Source organism: Mus pahari, chromosome 14 (genome assembly GCF_900095145.1).
Source record: "Mus pahari chromosome 14, PAHARI_EIJ_v1.1, whole genome shotgun sequence".
NCBI classification, from domain to species: domain Eukaryota; kingdom Metazoa; phylum Chordata; class Mammalia; order Rodentia; family Muridae; genus Mus; species Mus pahari.
Genome location: NC_034603.1, coordinates 33,700,280 through 33,715,059, shown reverse-complemented (window position 1 = coordinate 33,715,059; position 14,780 = coordinate 33,700,280). Strand labels below are relative to the sequence as shown.

Below are 14,780 nucleotides of genomic sequence, written 5' to 3'. Positions count from 1 at the left end.
CCTCCTCCTCCTCCTCCTCCTCTTCCACCTCTTCCACCTCCAGCACCACCACAACCTCCTCCTCCTTTTTTTTGTCCTTCCTGTAGCAGCCATTTGCTTTGAAGAGAAAGTTAACTGTTGTCTTACATTGTTGTTTCTCAGTCTCTCTGCAGTGGTGATTGGGGTGTTTCTGTGCTGCATCCAGGGAGTGCTTTCCTCCTGACTTGTACTCTGCTTATTTGACTGCTAGGAGGCTGGCTGGCTTTTCGATGCTCCAGCCTAAAGAGCATGCATATCTAGTTTTCTTCCTGTATTCTGTTTCTGCTGCATGGCTGATGGTACATCACCCTTCCTGTAGAGTTTGCCTCTTAAGTGCTCTGCTGCCCAGGTTTCCCAGGACTTTGTAACCATGAAGTTTCCATTTCTGTTTCCTTTTTGGTTGTCATTTGGGAAATTAAATGGTTAGCAATGGGTTACTTAGTTGTGTAAAAGTAACTATGTAACTTCATAAGTGGGTTTTCAAGCCTTTATGCATTGTAAATGTAAAGATGTAACTATCTTCTTAGAGTCTTAAGGATTTTGGCTACTGGATATGAAAGACTAAACTTTTCTTCCTTTAGATTTGGCTCTTTACCTTTTTTAAAAAACATGTTTTAATTGAATTTCTATAAACAACTAACCCTCTTCCCATTTTATTTCCCAAAGCCATAATACATCTAAGTTTAGGAAGATTTCTAAGAAAACCACGTGACAGAGTCAGTAAAATAGTAGATAAAGAATGTTTTGCAAAGGCAGTGGACTTCACTTTGATTTTTGAAGTAGGTTCTTGCTATGTGACTTTAGCTGCCTTCAAACTTGTAATCCCCTGCCTTGCCCTAGAGTACTGGGGTTGCAGCTGCTTTACTGTTTAAGAGATTGGCTATACTGGGGCATCTGACAGATAATGATGCATGGATGCAGTACGTACCTAGGTTATAACCAGATCCTATGAGACCTGGAGACAGGTTTATAGGAGAGTTCACAGCTTTTCTTTCTGTAATTTCTAAAGCCCCTCTCTCATAGCATTTCTAAGGACACCTTTTTTAGGGGAGGGGATAAGGTCCTACTTACTGTACAGGCCAGGTTGGCCTCAAACTAATTCTTCCACCTCTGCCCTCCTGAGTCCTGAAATTACAAAGCACATCATTATACCAGCAAGGACTCCACACTTCCTCCACCCCACCTACTATAGAAGACTTTTGCCTTTTGTTTAGTAATTTTACTCTTAACATTTGAAGTTAGCAGATTGTCTAGAAAATTTTGTTTTATGTGTTTTAAGTTTTAATAGCTTGTCAATTACTAAAATTTCTTAGTCATAGATAATAATTAGCTTGTTGAATTCTAAATCAGTGTTAGCTAGTGAAATAACTTGTAATATATTCTGGATTTGTAGGTTGAGAACACTCAAAAATTGATGAAACACCTTTAAAACTTTCTATTGAATATGTGGGAAAAATAACGACTAAGATGGTATAAGATGATTTAAACTGTGAATGCAATGCAGTGTATCTGACAGAGCTCTCTGCCGTCCTGGTTAGTGTGGTGGGGAAAGTGGTTTGAGCTGCTCTTGCATTAGTTTTATTCATAGTGTAATATAAAGATGCAATGTCATGTTCTGATTTGTTTGATTTACAGCAAATGAACTGCAACTTATCTCTTTTACTTTAGGCTTTCAGATAAACTTCTGTGAAAAGGCACAAAGTAAGCTAAAATTTTGATATTCTGTTACTTTTTTCTCATATCCATCTTGGTATTGGGAATGTGTCCACTGTTGTTTCAACTAACAGACCATGGGGATTTTGCACTGAAAGAGCTTCCATTTTTCATTCTGTTCCCTCCCACCCTTAGTTACATTCTTGACTATAAATTGTTTTTGTTTTTTACTTGAAATTCAAATAGGAAAAAAAAATGTGTATAGACATTCAGATGCATATGGGCCCAGAAAAAGAAGCTATTCAGATTTAATTGTAATTTAAATCACAAGTTGAAAGTTCACCTTTAAGATTATAGAACAGAAAGCCCATACTGCATGCAAAGATTATGCTTTTATTTGAAAATATTTAATGTTTACTTTTTTCTCTTTAAAACAAGTCTTGTTGTAGTCATGTCTCCATCTTATTCCAACCCACCGCTGTCCTCTCAGCCTTAAAATATGTAATAAGAGCTTTTATTTACTAAGTGTTATGCAAATGTTATGTTAAAATGTAAATGAAAACTAAAACTTACTGAGTGTATTAGGATATTAGGATATGGCTTAGCTCTTTGGCCATGTAAGTGCCAGTCACTGGGTTTGAGTCCCAGCACCACCACCACAGTCAGTCAGTCAATCAGTCAATCAATCAATCAATCAATCAATGTAGATGTTTTGATTCATAGAATATAGAACAGAGTTTTAAAAATAAAAAGACAGTATTTATAAAGTTAAAATAAAATACATTTTGAATTTTAAACATTATAAAATACAGTTTTTTTGTTTTTGTTTGTTTTTTAAGTCTCATCTGAGGGAGATTGCTCTAGTTTACAGGAAGACATTACAAAATGATTTTTATCTTCTGCTTCTTTGTGTCTGAGAATAATGACGACCGCTCAATGTATATCATTCTTAATACATTAGTTTATAGGGAAAGTTTAAACTATTTCTGATATATTAAAGCTTCTTTGTTTGGGGAGAGAGTTCAGAAAGCTTAATTTTTATTGGCTGGATATTGTGAACATTTTCTTTGTGATGCATTGAACACAAGTTTATTTCTTGAATGGGTTACCCAGGATGTGAATATGTGCTATATGATAGAGATGAGCCAGCAATATACTAGTATAAAAGTTTTTTAGTAGACACTTCATTATCTTCCTGTTAGCTTAAGTACTAAACCCAAAGTGTAAATGAATCCCTACCCATAATGAATGTACAATTTTAAAAGTATGAACTTGTAGTTTTTATTTTATGCTATCTTGACATCCTAATACACTCCAGTAAGTTTTAGTTTCCATTTACATTTTAACTAACATTTATTTAATACTTAGCAATTAAAAGCTCTTATTACATGTATTAAGGCTGATGTAATTAGAATTTATTATTGTATTCACTGTTTTCTTTGCCTTTAGTTCTGCTGTGTGTATAAAACAAGAGACACACATTTGGCTTAACTCTAATGTGTGCAGTACTGTAAAGAGCTCTTAAGGTAGGTTAGCAGTACTTGGGGCTCTGAGTGGCTCCACCCTCTCCTGTTGCTGCAGTCTGCATTCTCCACTGTTTCTGGTGATTCCAATAAGAGAGGCTGAGGCCCTGAACCTATGGGAGCTTAACTGAATGTGCGGAGGGCACATGCAGGCACACTTGTACACTCACCTTTTCCGACTCCTGCTTACCTAATTCCCTGCTTTCTCCTGCCTTCCCCCAACTCCCCCTTTATCTTTTCCACTTGTTTTAATTTCTACCTTTTGAGATTCAATACCATTATATTTACTTCTTCATGAGGTACACATTGACACTAAGAACTGTATAGTGAGTGAGATTCCTGTACAGAAATTAATAAAAAGAGGCACCTGCCCTTGTGGCCTCACAGTGTAGTGGGCAGAGTTGACTCCCCACTGATTATCAATATCTAACACTGATGCTATGTGCAGACTGCTTAGAAATTGAAGCCCAGGTGAGAATGGTTGCAGGAGCTGATGTGTCCAGAACGCCTTTGTTTCTGCTGACTTCAAGAACAAATAGGACTAAGGATGCTGTGTGTCTCATAGTCACTGCTTGCTTGCTTGCTCTCTTGTTTTTTCTTGAGATCAGAGGCAGGGTCTCACTTCCTTGCAAAGTTGGCTTTGAACTTGATGCTCAAGTGGTCTTCCTGCCTCATCCTTCTGAATTGTTGGGATTGTAGGTACGTTCCACTATGCCCCTTGCAGTTGCTGCTTTCTGTTGAGAGCTGGAGGCTCAGGGATCCTGCTCTGGGCCTAACCTATTTCAGAGTTAAATAGAGCTGTCTGTGTTGACTGACTCTGGAGGATTCAGGACAAAAAAATGCACATATCAGGGAAAGGAGGGGGAGTAAGAGAGTTGGGGCGACCAGCCTTCACCCAGCAGTATTCGCTTTTGTACAGATCATTGCTTATATTTTAGGATAAGGATAAACTTGTATCTTAACACCTTTTCCTGTTATTTTACAAAATAAAACATTTAAAGTGCAAATTCTAATGTTTGCATCCATCTTCTAGTTTGCTTTAGAATACAAACATTGTTTGTTAAAGTGATCACCATTTCTTAAAAAATTAAGAATTTGAAAACGTCAATTGAGTAGGTTTTCTGTTGATTCATACTTTTCCAGAAGTGCCAAAGGATGTTTCAGAGTTAGGGAAACGTTTATTTCATTAACACTGTATATACCACACAGTAGTTGTAGGACAGGATGTAGCAAAGAGCAGAAAATTAGGCATTTTAAAGGTGCAGGTGAGCAGCAATACCCAATCCTCCATCACAACCAGGACTGTTGTGTTCTAACATGACCATGACTAATGGAAGCTCTGAGATATTAATGTCCCATTATTTGACATGCACAATTTTTGTTCTTTATGTTTCTACATCACGATTCAAACCTATTGTTGTTATTGTTGCCTGTTTTATGTTAGTGAAAGCTTACTGGAAATGTGTATATGTGTGTTTACAGGTAGTATGAGATTCCACTTTTAATTTGGGGTCCAAATTTTGGTAGAGTCTGAATAGTCACTTTATACCTCATGTTTTTTAAGTAAATTACAGTCTGTGCATGTCTGATTTTTTTATTTTATAAATATTTAAGATGATATATTTATTTAGACAATAAAAATAATTTATGATAACTGTTACATTTCTGCAAATACTGTTGGATCATTGCATTTAAAATTACTTGAAGGAGAAATACCTTTACTAGTTCTAGATGTATAGTTTCTGCATTTCCAAGACTGAACTTCAGTTAGAGCCTACTGGTTAATCATGTTAAGAGACTGCCATTGCTCATGTAAATATGCTTCTAAAACTTAGGACAAAGTTTGAATGCATTTATTGTCTTTAGTAGATGAACCTCACAGTATGATCTGCTGGCTTTATAAAACCAAGTCTCGGGAATGAAGGCAAAAGTTTACTTAAAATATGTTCTTGAAAAAGTTTTGTTTTGTTTTGTTTTTTTTGTGTTTTGTTTTTTTTTCCACAGAAATCAAGCTTGCCTAAGGTCTGTCAACCAGTTGACTTTGGGGTGGGTAGAGGATCAGAGTGATATCTGTCACAGATCCCTGGACATAGGGTTTTTCTCTGGAAATACCTGAAATTCTGTGTCAATCACATCAAGAGCATTTAGGAGGCTGTCCCAATAATTTAGTTTTTATTTCATATCAGCCCATAACAGAAGACTTCTTGGTCTCTAAGGAAAATTTGGCAGTATTATTTTGGTAATTTTGCCTTTTACACTTCAGTTTGCTTTAAAAAATTTCTTGTGTCTTTTAAGAGTGTTTTGCTTGAGAATGTTTGCATAGCAATAGAACATTACCTCTCCTACTACTTATGTCTCCACCCATAACCCAGACTGCTTATAGCTCAAGCTGGCCTTGGGGTTTTGCAACCACCCTTTTCATTTCAGGCTTCTGATGCTGGAATTACGAACCTGTTCAGTGCTCTTGGTTTCCAACCAAACTGTTACGTAGAAACCTATGTGCTACAGAGGTGACTGTTGTCCTGTGGTATTAAGTGAAATTAGACTACATTGGTAGTCATTTTTGGTGACACTACATATTGATGTATTGGGGAAAGGTTTATGTGTAGGAGAGAGGCATTCTAGTGGCTGATTCTTCTTACTGTATTTTCTTTTTTCTTTTTCCTTTCCCTTTTCCTTTTCCTTTTCCTTCCCTTCCCTTCCCTTTCCTTTTCCCTTTCCTTTTCCCTTCCCTTTTCCCTTCCCTTTTCTTTCCCCTTTCCTTCCCCTTTTCCTTCCCTTTTCCCTTTCCCTTTCCCTTTTCCTTTCCTTTTTCCTTTTTCTTTCCCTTTCCCCTTTCCCTTTCCCTTTTCCTTCCCCTTTCCTTCCCCTTTTCCTTCCCCTTTACCTTCCCTTTTCCCTTTTCCCTTTTTCCCTTTTTCCCTTTTCCCCTTTTTCCCTTTTTTCCCTTTTTCCCTTTTCCCCTTTTCCCCTTTTCCCCCTTTTCCCTTTTTTTCCCTTTTTTCCCTTTTTTCCCTTTTTTTCCCTTTTTTCTCTTTTTTCCCTTTTTTTCCCTTTCTCCCTTTCTCCCTTTCTCCCCTTTTCTCCCCTTTTCTCCCTTTTTCTCCCTTTCCCTTTCATTTTCCCTGAACTCAAAGTTATGATCCCCCTGCCTCAGCTTCTGAGTACTGGGATTACAAACATGCTGCACCTTTATACCTTTAATTGTGGAGCCTTCTTCTACAGTAATTATCTCTTACTGTTTTTAAATTGGTACTAACAAAAAAGACAGTAGTAAAACCAAAGGGAGCATGTTTCCTGAGTCTTTTCAGTCTTCATAGTTTTCTGACCTGATTAGAGTGTTTGTAAAAGGTGTTGTTTTGGTTTTATTGATGGGATATAGAGAACCAGGGAAAAGTAGTAGAGGGGAGGGCCAGTTCTTCATGTTTTAAATAAATTAAAGGCTTAAAAACTCATTGCTTTAAAAAATATTTATTTTTATTTTGTTTTATGTGTATGTATATGTATATATACCTACTTGTCTGTGTACCATATGCATGAAGGAGTCTGTAGGCCAGAAGAGGGTGTTGGAGCCCCTGGAACTGGAGTTAAAGGTGACTCTGAGTTGCCTGATATGGGTAGGTACTGGGTGCTAGGAACTGAAGTGTAGTCCTATGTAAGAGCAGTAAGTGCTCTTAACTGCAGATTCCTCTCTCTGGCTCTGGCTGATTACATTTCTAAATTTGTATTTTTTGTAGTAAAAATCTTGCAGCTAATGACTAAACTTTTATCATTTAGAAATTGTTGTCCTCTGATGAGCTTTTCTTAGGAAACAAAATGAACACATTTACTGCTTTTGAGGATTAGCATAGATTATTTACATTGATATAGATGATGAAGTTAGTTGACAAGAGATTTTTGTAGAGTTGGCTCATGAGCTATAGAGGCTGATCCCCAGTATATTTATCATGTTGTCTGGGAACCATGATAAGATGTCAGTGTACAGTCCTCCTTGGAACAAAGCAGCAGCAAAGAATTTGTGGTGTGTGGGCAGAGTGAAGTCTCTTTGTTCCCTCTGTAATATGCTATCACAGAGATGTTGCCTAATTATCTGTGACATTGGAAGTTGTTAGAACATGAACTCTCCCTAAAAATTATTTTTGTTGCTAGAAGGAACATTTCTAATGGTCATTCCATTTAAGTCTATGCTATTTTTGAAGAAGAAAAGTGTTTAAGTGGGATTCTCTCACAGAGTTTTCCTTTATGTGCCAGTTGATATTACTAGGTGTCTGTAAGAGCTTGTGTGGCTGGATGGATGAGAATAGAAGTGATGTTCTAGAGGCCTGTCTCAGCTGCATTTCTAGTTAGAGCTTTCATGTTTGCTTACAAATGGAGGATGGGGTTTTTAAATAAGGTGTGGTAAATGCTAGAATTCTTACTACACGGTTTTCTGAGTGTTTTCCAAATTCAGACAACCATTTCCAAGGAGGTAGGCTGTCCCACCAGAAACTGTCGTCTTGGTATTGATCTTCTTATCCGGTTTGACTCCCAAGCAGATATTACCAGAAGTAAGGACTAAGAGTAGACAAGTATATCTCTCCTTTAGAGAGGCCCTCATAACAGTACTCTCTGCATGATTGAGCCTGTCTGTAACTGTCTGAGTTCTGGAGACTTTGAAGCTGAAATAAAACTAGAGTTTCCTTTGAAGAACCATATATTTTTAGAAAGTGAACATGCATACACAGGAATGTGCTAGAAAGAGTAGATGATGATGGTGATAGAAAGAGTACATGAAGCCGGGCGTGGTGGCGCACGCCTTTAATCCCAGCACTGGGTAGGCAGAGGCAGGTGGATTTCTGAGTTCGAGGCCAGCCTGGTCTAAAGAGTGAGTTCCAGGACAGCCAGGGCTACACAGAGAAACCCTGTCTCAAAAAACCAAACCAAACCAAACCAAAACAAAAAAAGAATACATGATAGAGTAGATGATGATGATGAAGAAGAAGGAAGTCATTGATGATGATGATGATAATTATGTATATTGAGACAGTCTCACTACCCTGGCCTGCTCCTTGATCAGGTGTTCTGTCCCCTAATTTAAAAACAAAACAAAGCAACAAAACAAAACAAACAAACAAAAAACCCAACCCAAAAACCTTTTAGTTCCTAAATCAAATCAAAAGTCACATAAAGTGAAAAGACATTATTGGAACAAGTTGAACAGTGCATGTACAAGACTGGTTCTTTTGATTCAAGAGACTAGACTTTTCAGTTTTCTTCTTTTCTCCTTTCCTAGTGCCCAGCAGGTGTCATTAACTGTTCAACAGTAACACTGTTAGTCTTCTCTTTCTTAATACTCTGAGCAGCATGCTGACTTTGAAGTATAAAGTGTGTCCCCTACAGTGTTCTAAAACTGCCTTAATCTTTTGCTTTTCCTTCTTTGGTCTTCAGGGGATATGTGACAAAAAGAAGCATGTCAGTCAGGGTCTCCTTGTGTACTGTGCACGTGGAACATGTCGGGTGTAGTGTGTCCTCTTCTCAACTGAGGAATACCGAATGGCTGAGAAACACCTGAAAAAATGTTCAACATCCTTAGTCATCAGGGAAATGCAAATCAAAACAACCCTGAGATTCCATCTCACTCCAGTCAGAATTGCTAAGATTAAAAATTCAGGTGACAGCAGATGCTGGTGAGGTTGTGGAGAAAGAGGAACACTCCTCCATTGCTGGTTGGATTGCAAGCTTGTACAACCACTCTGGAAATCAGTCTGGAGGTTCCTCAGAAAAATTGGACATAGTACTACCGGAGGACCCAGCAATACCTTTTCTGGGCATATACCCAGAAGATCTTCCAACTGGTAATAAGGACACATGCTCCACTATGTTCATAGCAGCCTTATTTATAATAGCCAGAAGCTGGAAAGAACCCAGATGTCCCTCAATAGAGGAATGGATACAGAAAATGTGGTACATTTACACAATGGAGTACTTCTCAGCTATTAAAAACAATGAATTTAGGAAATTCTTGGGCAAATGGATGTATCTGGAGGATATCATCCAACCCAATTACAAAAGAAGTCACTAGATATGCACTCACTGATAAGTGGATATTAGCCCAGAAACTTAGAATACCCAAGATACATTTTGCAAAACACAAGAAAACCAAGAAGGAAGACCATCGTGTGGATACTTCATACCTCCTTAGAATACTGCTTGTGGACGTTGTACATCGTGGTGCGCACTAGGCTCCGCACCACGATGTACAACGTCCACAAGCAGCTGCTTGTGGACGTTGTACATCGTGGTGCACACTAGGCTCCGCACCACGATGTACAACGTCCACAAGCAGACAGAGACAAAATTTAGAGCTAAGATGAAAGGATGAACTATCCAGAGACTACCCCATCCAGGGATCCATCCCATCATCAGCCACCAAACCAGATACTAATGCACATGCCAGCAAGATTCTGCTGAAGGGACCCTGATATAGCGGCCTCTTGTGAGGCTATGCCAGTGCCTGACAAACACACAAGTGGATGCTCACAGTCAGCTATTGGATGGAACACAGGGTCCCCAATGGAGGAGCTAGAGAAAGTACCCAAGGAGCTGAAGGGGGCTGCAACCCTGTAGGTGGAACAACAATATGAACTAACCAGTACCCCCTGAGATTGTGTCTCTTAGCTGCATATGTAGCAGAAGATGGCCTAATCGGCCATCATTGGGAAGAGAGGCCCCTTGGTCTTGTAAACTTTATATGACCCAGCACAGGGGAAGGCCTGGGCCAAGTAGTGGGAGTGGGTGGGTAGGGGAGCAGGGGCGGAAGGGGGTTATAGGGAACTTTCGGGATAGCATTTGAAATGTAAATAAAGAAAATAATAATAATAATAAAAAAAAGAGTGCCATTTACCCCTGCTATTTTTAATGTAGTCTAACCTTTTCAAAAACACCAATTCCTAGAATGCATTTATGGGCAACAAATAGTGCTCAATTGTGTCCACTAAGAAATGAAAGTCTTATTTACATCTTTTAAATTTGGAAGATATAGTGATTTGAATAAAAATGGCCTCTATAGGCCAATATGTTTCTGTTTGGTTATCAGAGAGAAACACTAGTTGAGAAGGACTAAAAGGTGTTGTCTTGCTGGAGGAAATATGTCACTGGGAGGTGAGTTTTAAGGTTTCAGGAGTTCATGCCAGGCCTAGTCAGAGTCTGTCTCTTTCTCTGTCTGTCTGTCTGTTGTCTATCTGTCTATATCTATTTATCTTATCAGGATGTAATTATCAGTTACCGCCCCAAGGACATATGTGCTGCCCTGCACTCGTCTTAGTGATAATGGACTAAACCTCTGAAACTGCCAGCAAGCCCCCAATGCTTGCTTTCTTTTGCCTTGGCTGTGATATCTTTCCACAGAAATAGAACAGTGACTGAGACAGGAGGCATTGAATAAGGGTCAGAAGAAGCTATTTGCATTGTGGAAGGAGCTAGCTAGAACAATACTGTGGTAACTGTTTGTACATAACACAATATACTAAGTTTGTACAATTGAGCCCACTCCTTTCCCCCCTCTCTTTTGCCTTGGTAATAACACTGTTAGATTTTTAATTTAATTAGTCTATGTTTTCTTTCCTTGAGAAAATGTTGCTTTAACTGTGAAATTGTCTACATTGTAAAGCTTGCTTTATCTTAGTCTGTTTGCTAATGAAGTTCATGTAGAATTGGGAAGTCCAGAAGAGTTAATTACTTAATGACTGGTGGGAATCCCTGTGGTAATTGGGTAAATAAATAAAGTGGATCACATTCACTTTTGACAAGAATCTGACTTTCTTATATGGTTAATAATATTATACTAAGCAAACATCCTAAGGAGGAAAAAGTCAGAGCTGGTGGGTTTTGGTGGCTTCTCAGCTTACATGCTGCTGTGAATATTTTACCTGCCAGCTGTGTGCAGGTCTTAGCCCTGTTACCTGGACTCAGTGGAGCTGCAGGCCAGTGTGCTTTAGCCAGGAACATTCTGCTTTTTCTTTATTGCATTGAACAAATATTTTCATCCAGTCATGGCACATACAGTTTTTTTTTTTGATCGAAAAAGTCCTGATAGAAATGTGGTTAAGGTGCTAAGTGTTCATTCTGAAGAGTTATGTGACTACAAGTTTTCTATGAGGAGATATCTATAGTTCTTTGGTATAGCCCTCTCTTTCCATTATGCAAAGCTCTAGGTTTGATCCCCAGTGCTACAAACCATTCCTGCTTGGCCTTAGGGCTGACAGTTAGTGTTGGGTGACATGTTTCTGTTACATTAATGATTATAGTGTAACCAGAGACACACTATGAAATATGACAAACAAAAAAGCATGAATATTCAGGTTGTTCTAGCAATTATATGAAAATGTGTATGTTTCTATTTTTAAGGACTCTAAAAGCCCATCTTGTTCTCTAGGCTTCAGTATGACTGAGTGTAGAAAACTGACAATTTTTTTAGAGAGATTTGGAATAAGTGACAAGGACATTGTAATTTAAAACAGAAACAATAAGTGCTGCATATAGAAAAATGAAACAAGATTTTGATATGTATGTGTGTAGATGTATTTGTCCATGTGTTTACTTGTGCATGTGGAGGCTGGAAGTCAGCTTCAGGTTTTGTTCCCAGGTCCCATCTACTTCCCTTTTTTTTTTTTGGTTTTTCGAGATAGTGTTTCTCTGTATAGCCCTGGCTGTCCTGGAACTCACTCTGTAGATCAGGCTGGCCTCGAACTCGGATCTACTTCCTTTCTTAAGCCAGAGGTTCTCATTGATCTGGAGCTAAGTAGGCCAGGCTATCTGGCTAGCAAGCATCATCTTCTCTCTTCCTCCCTGGTGCAGGGATACAAGTGTGTGCCATTTTGCCAAGCCATCCTCTCAGCCTTCTGAAGTAGAATAGTTAAAAAGGGGGAGAATTTATAATTCTAGCACCTTCAATTGTTGTGACATTTTGGAGAGTGGTGTGTGTGAGTGAGTGTGTGTATACATGCACATCCATATACCAGTGGATCCCATAGTGAGCATGTGGAGGTTAGAGGGGTCTCTCTTTCCACCATGTGGTTTCTGAGAATTAAACTAAACTAGTTCTATCAGGCTCAATAGCAAGTGTCTCTCTTGTTGGCTCAATAGTTTTTTTAATTGTTTTTTTTTTTTTACAATAATACAATATTTCAGTTATGGATTTGCCACAGTTTTTTATACGTAATGCAGTATAACTATCACTGCTTTGAACAATTTGTTTGCATAATTTATAATATCTTTAGCATAAATTTGTAGAAATAAGCGATAGGTTAGTCAAGGATATTTTGAGATGTTTGCTACATGCTGCTGTTTGAACCAGTTTACACTTACATGGTGACAGTGTGCCGAAGGTTAATATGTCTGGCATAATACCAAGTGCTGGGACACGTGAGCTAATGAATATGGTGGGAACTTCATTCCTCAGATAATGGCAGATTGGACAAGAATAAAGAGGGTGCCTACTGCTGCATTCTTTTGCTAATATTGACACCAGGATCTGTTCATTCATGGTGGGAGTAAAGGTTCTCATTTGTTTTACTCTTCTTACTGCTATGGCTGGAGAGAAACAAGAATAAAGGGAGAAAAGATTGATTTTGGCTCCTGGTTTAAGATGGTTCAGCCCTTGGTGGCTTGACTCTTTGCTTTCGGACAGGCCAGTTATCATGACAGTGGGAGAATGTGGCAGAGAAAATTCTTCACTTCTTTTCAGACAGGCGGCAGAGAGAAGGAAATTCAGCATGCATTCATTTAGAAAGTCTCTTATGTGGACAGCTTGCCTGGAACCCACATCCCTGTGGGCAGAGATACTTCATTTAGACTCAGACTAGTTCAACTCGAAAGTAATAACAACCCTTCTGCTGTGTTCTCCTGGTTAAAGCCACACATGCCCCTAAAGGCATTGAAGACCTCAACTCTAAACTGTAATAGGTATGATTTTAACCATGACTTTCCCAGTTTTTGAAATGAGTAGTGTTAAAGATATATGGGTTTGCTGATGTTTTATAAATTGTAAATAGCCTTTAGAGATGGAATTTATATTGTCCAATTCTGATCATATAGATAATAGAGTTTTCTTTCTTATGATGTAGTGAGAAAAACTAAGCCTGTTAGGTTGAATTGGAGGACATTGAGATATCAGCAAGTAAAATAATATAATTTGAATCCAGTAAATGCTTGGTAACACTCCTTTGTTTTAGGTACTTATCTTGTATAGCATATTTGCAGATTTCAGAGGTAAATCAAGACAGTTAAAAATTAAGAGTGTTTACAGTTGAATCACAGAACAACCTCTTGAGGGGTCAAAGGGAGGCAAGGTGGACCAGTGTGAGCATAGTCTCTATGAGGAAAAACTTGATGGTAATGATGTCTGTACACATCTGTGTAGCTTCACACCCCTTGTGTCCATTTGCAGAGGCTAGAGTTGATGTCAGATGTGCTCCTCATTTGCTCTTTCCCTCAGGTTTGAGACAGGATTTCTCACTGAACCTGGAACTCACTAGTTGGCTAAGCCAGTGAGCCCAGGAATCCTGGGGCTGTAGGATGACAGCTCTGCACCTTTCTGTGAGTGCTGGCGATCTCAGCTCAGGGCCTCATGCCTGTGCAGCGAGCACTTTAGCCATCCAGCAGTCTTGGTGGTTTTGAAACTCTACATAATGCTGGTTCTTAATGAACCATGAGGAGAAGTGTTTTCCTCATCTGTAGAAGGTGGGTGAGAGCTGTTTTCAGTTGCCTGGATGACTGGGACTGTAGATTCAGTACATGAGTAGGACACTCTCACCATTGGGAGCTTCTGCATTGGGGTCTTTGAGGAAAGCCAAATGGTAAGGTAGGTGAAGCTAATTGTGAACATGATGTTAAAGGCTTGTGTTGCTTGAGCAGTTAGTTTAGGGAGGCTATTTAGGGTTCTTTATCCTCTCGCTTAAGCTAAGTAAGGATGGCTATTGTTTCCCTTTATCTTCAGAGTTCTCAGTAATTGCTCAGAATTACAGAGAAGGGCATTTCTATGCCTCTGTGGATCCACTTGTGTAAATCTGGATCTTCAGAATCAGTGGATCTTTTACAATATATTTTTCATTTTTGAGAATTTCATATATCTGTATAATGCACTTAATATATTTTAATCATATTCCCTTCCCCTCTTTCTGATTCCTTCTGGATCTCCAATTTTCAGACTCATGATTTTTTTGTAACCTTAATGGCGCTACACTCTTCAATGCCTTTCTTATCAAAACTTTGAGGAGAACATTATAGGAGGAGTAAAAGCTCATTTTAGATAGTGTAGGACATTCTCTTGAGACAGATTGAACAACAAAACTCTTGAGAGTGAGGTCTTGGGGCAGGGGCTGGGGCTGCCAAACTGCCTAGGCCAGCTGGTAGGCCAGGCACGGTTTAATTTTTTTTAGTATTAACAAATGTTCTTATATTCTAGAGTCATGATGAGAAGAAAAAAGTTAGTCATTGTTTTTTCAGCAGGGGTGGTGCCTAGAGCAATTTTTGGAAAGGACAGACACTAGTCTATGCATACACGAGCAAGACACTAACATTTCTTTCTTTCTTTTTTTTTTTTTTTTT

General features: G+C 38.7%; 1 protein-coding gene across 4 annotated transcripts in view; it reads left to right on the top strand.

Annotated features, from left to right (window-relative positions):
- Map2k4 (mitogen-activated protein kinase kinase 4) overlaps nt 1-14,780 on the top strand; it is a 107,323-nt gene that overhangs the window by 10,770 nt on the left and 81,773 nt on the right. For 2 of the 4 annotated variants that reach the window (XM_021212278.2, XM_021212274.1), the window contains exon 2: nt 1,687-1,719. The exons of the other annotated variants lie outside the window; for them this stretch is intronic. Coding sequence is in view for 1 of the 2 variants with exons in the window: in XM_021212274.1 (XP_021067933.1) it covers nt 1,687-1,719 (33 nt within the window). In the remaining variant the exon portion in view is untranslated. The remainder of the gene's footprint in view (nt 1-1,686; nt 1,720-14,780) is intronic. 4 annotated transcript variants of the gene reach the window in all.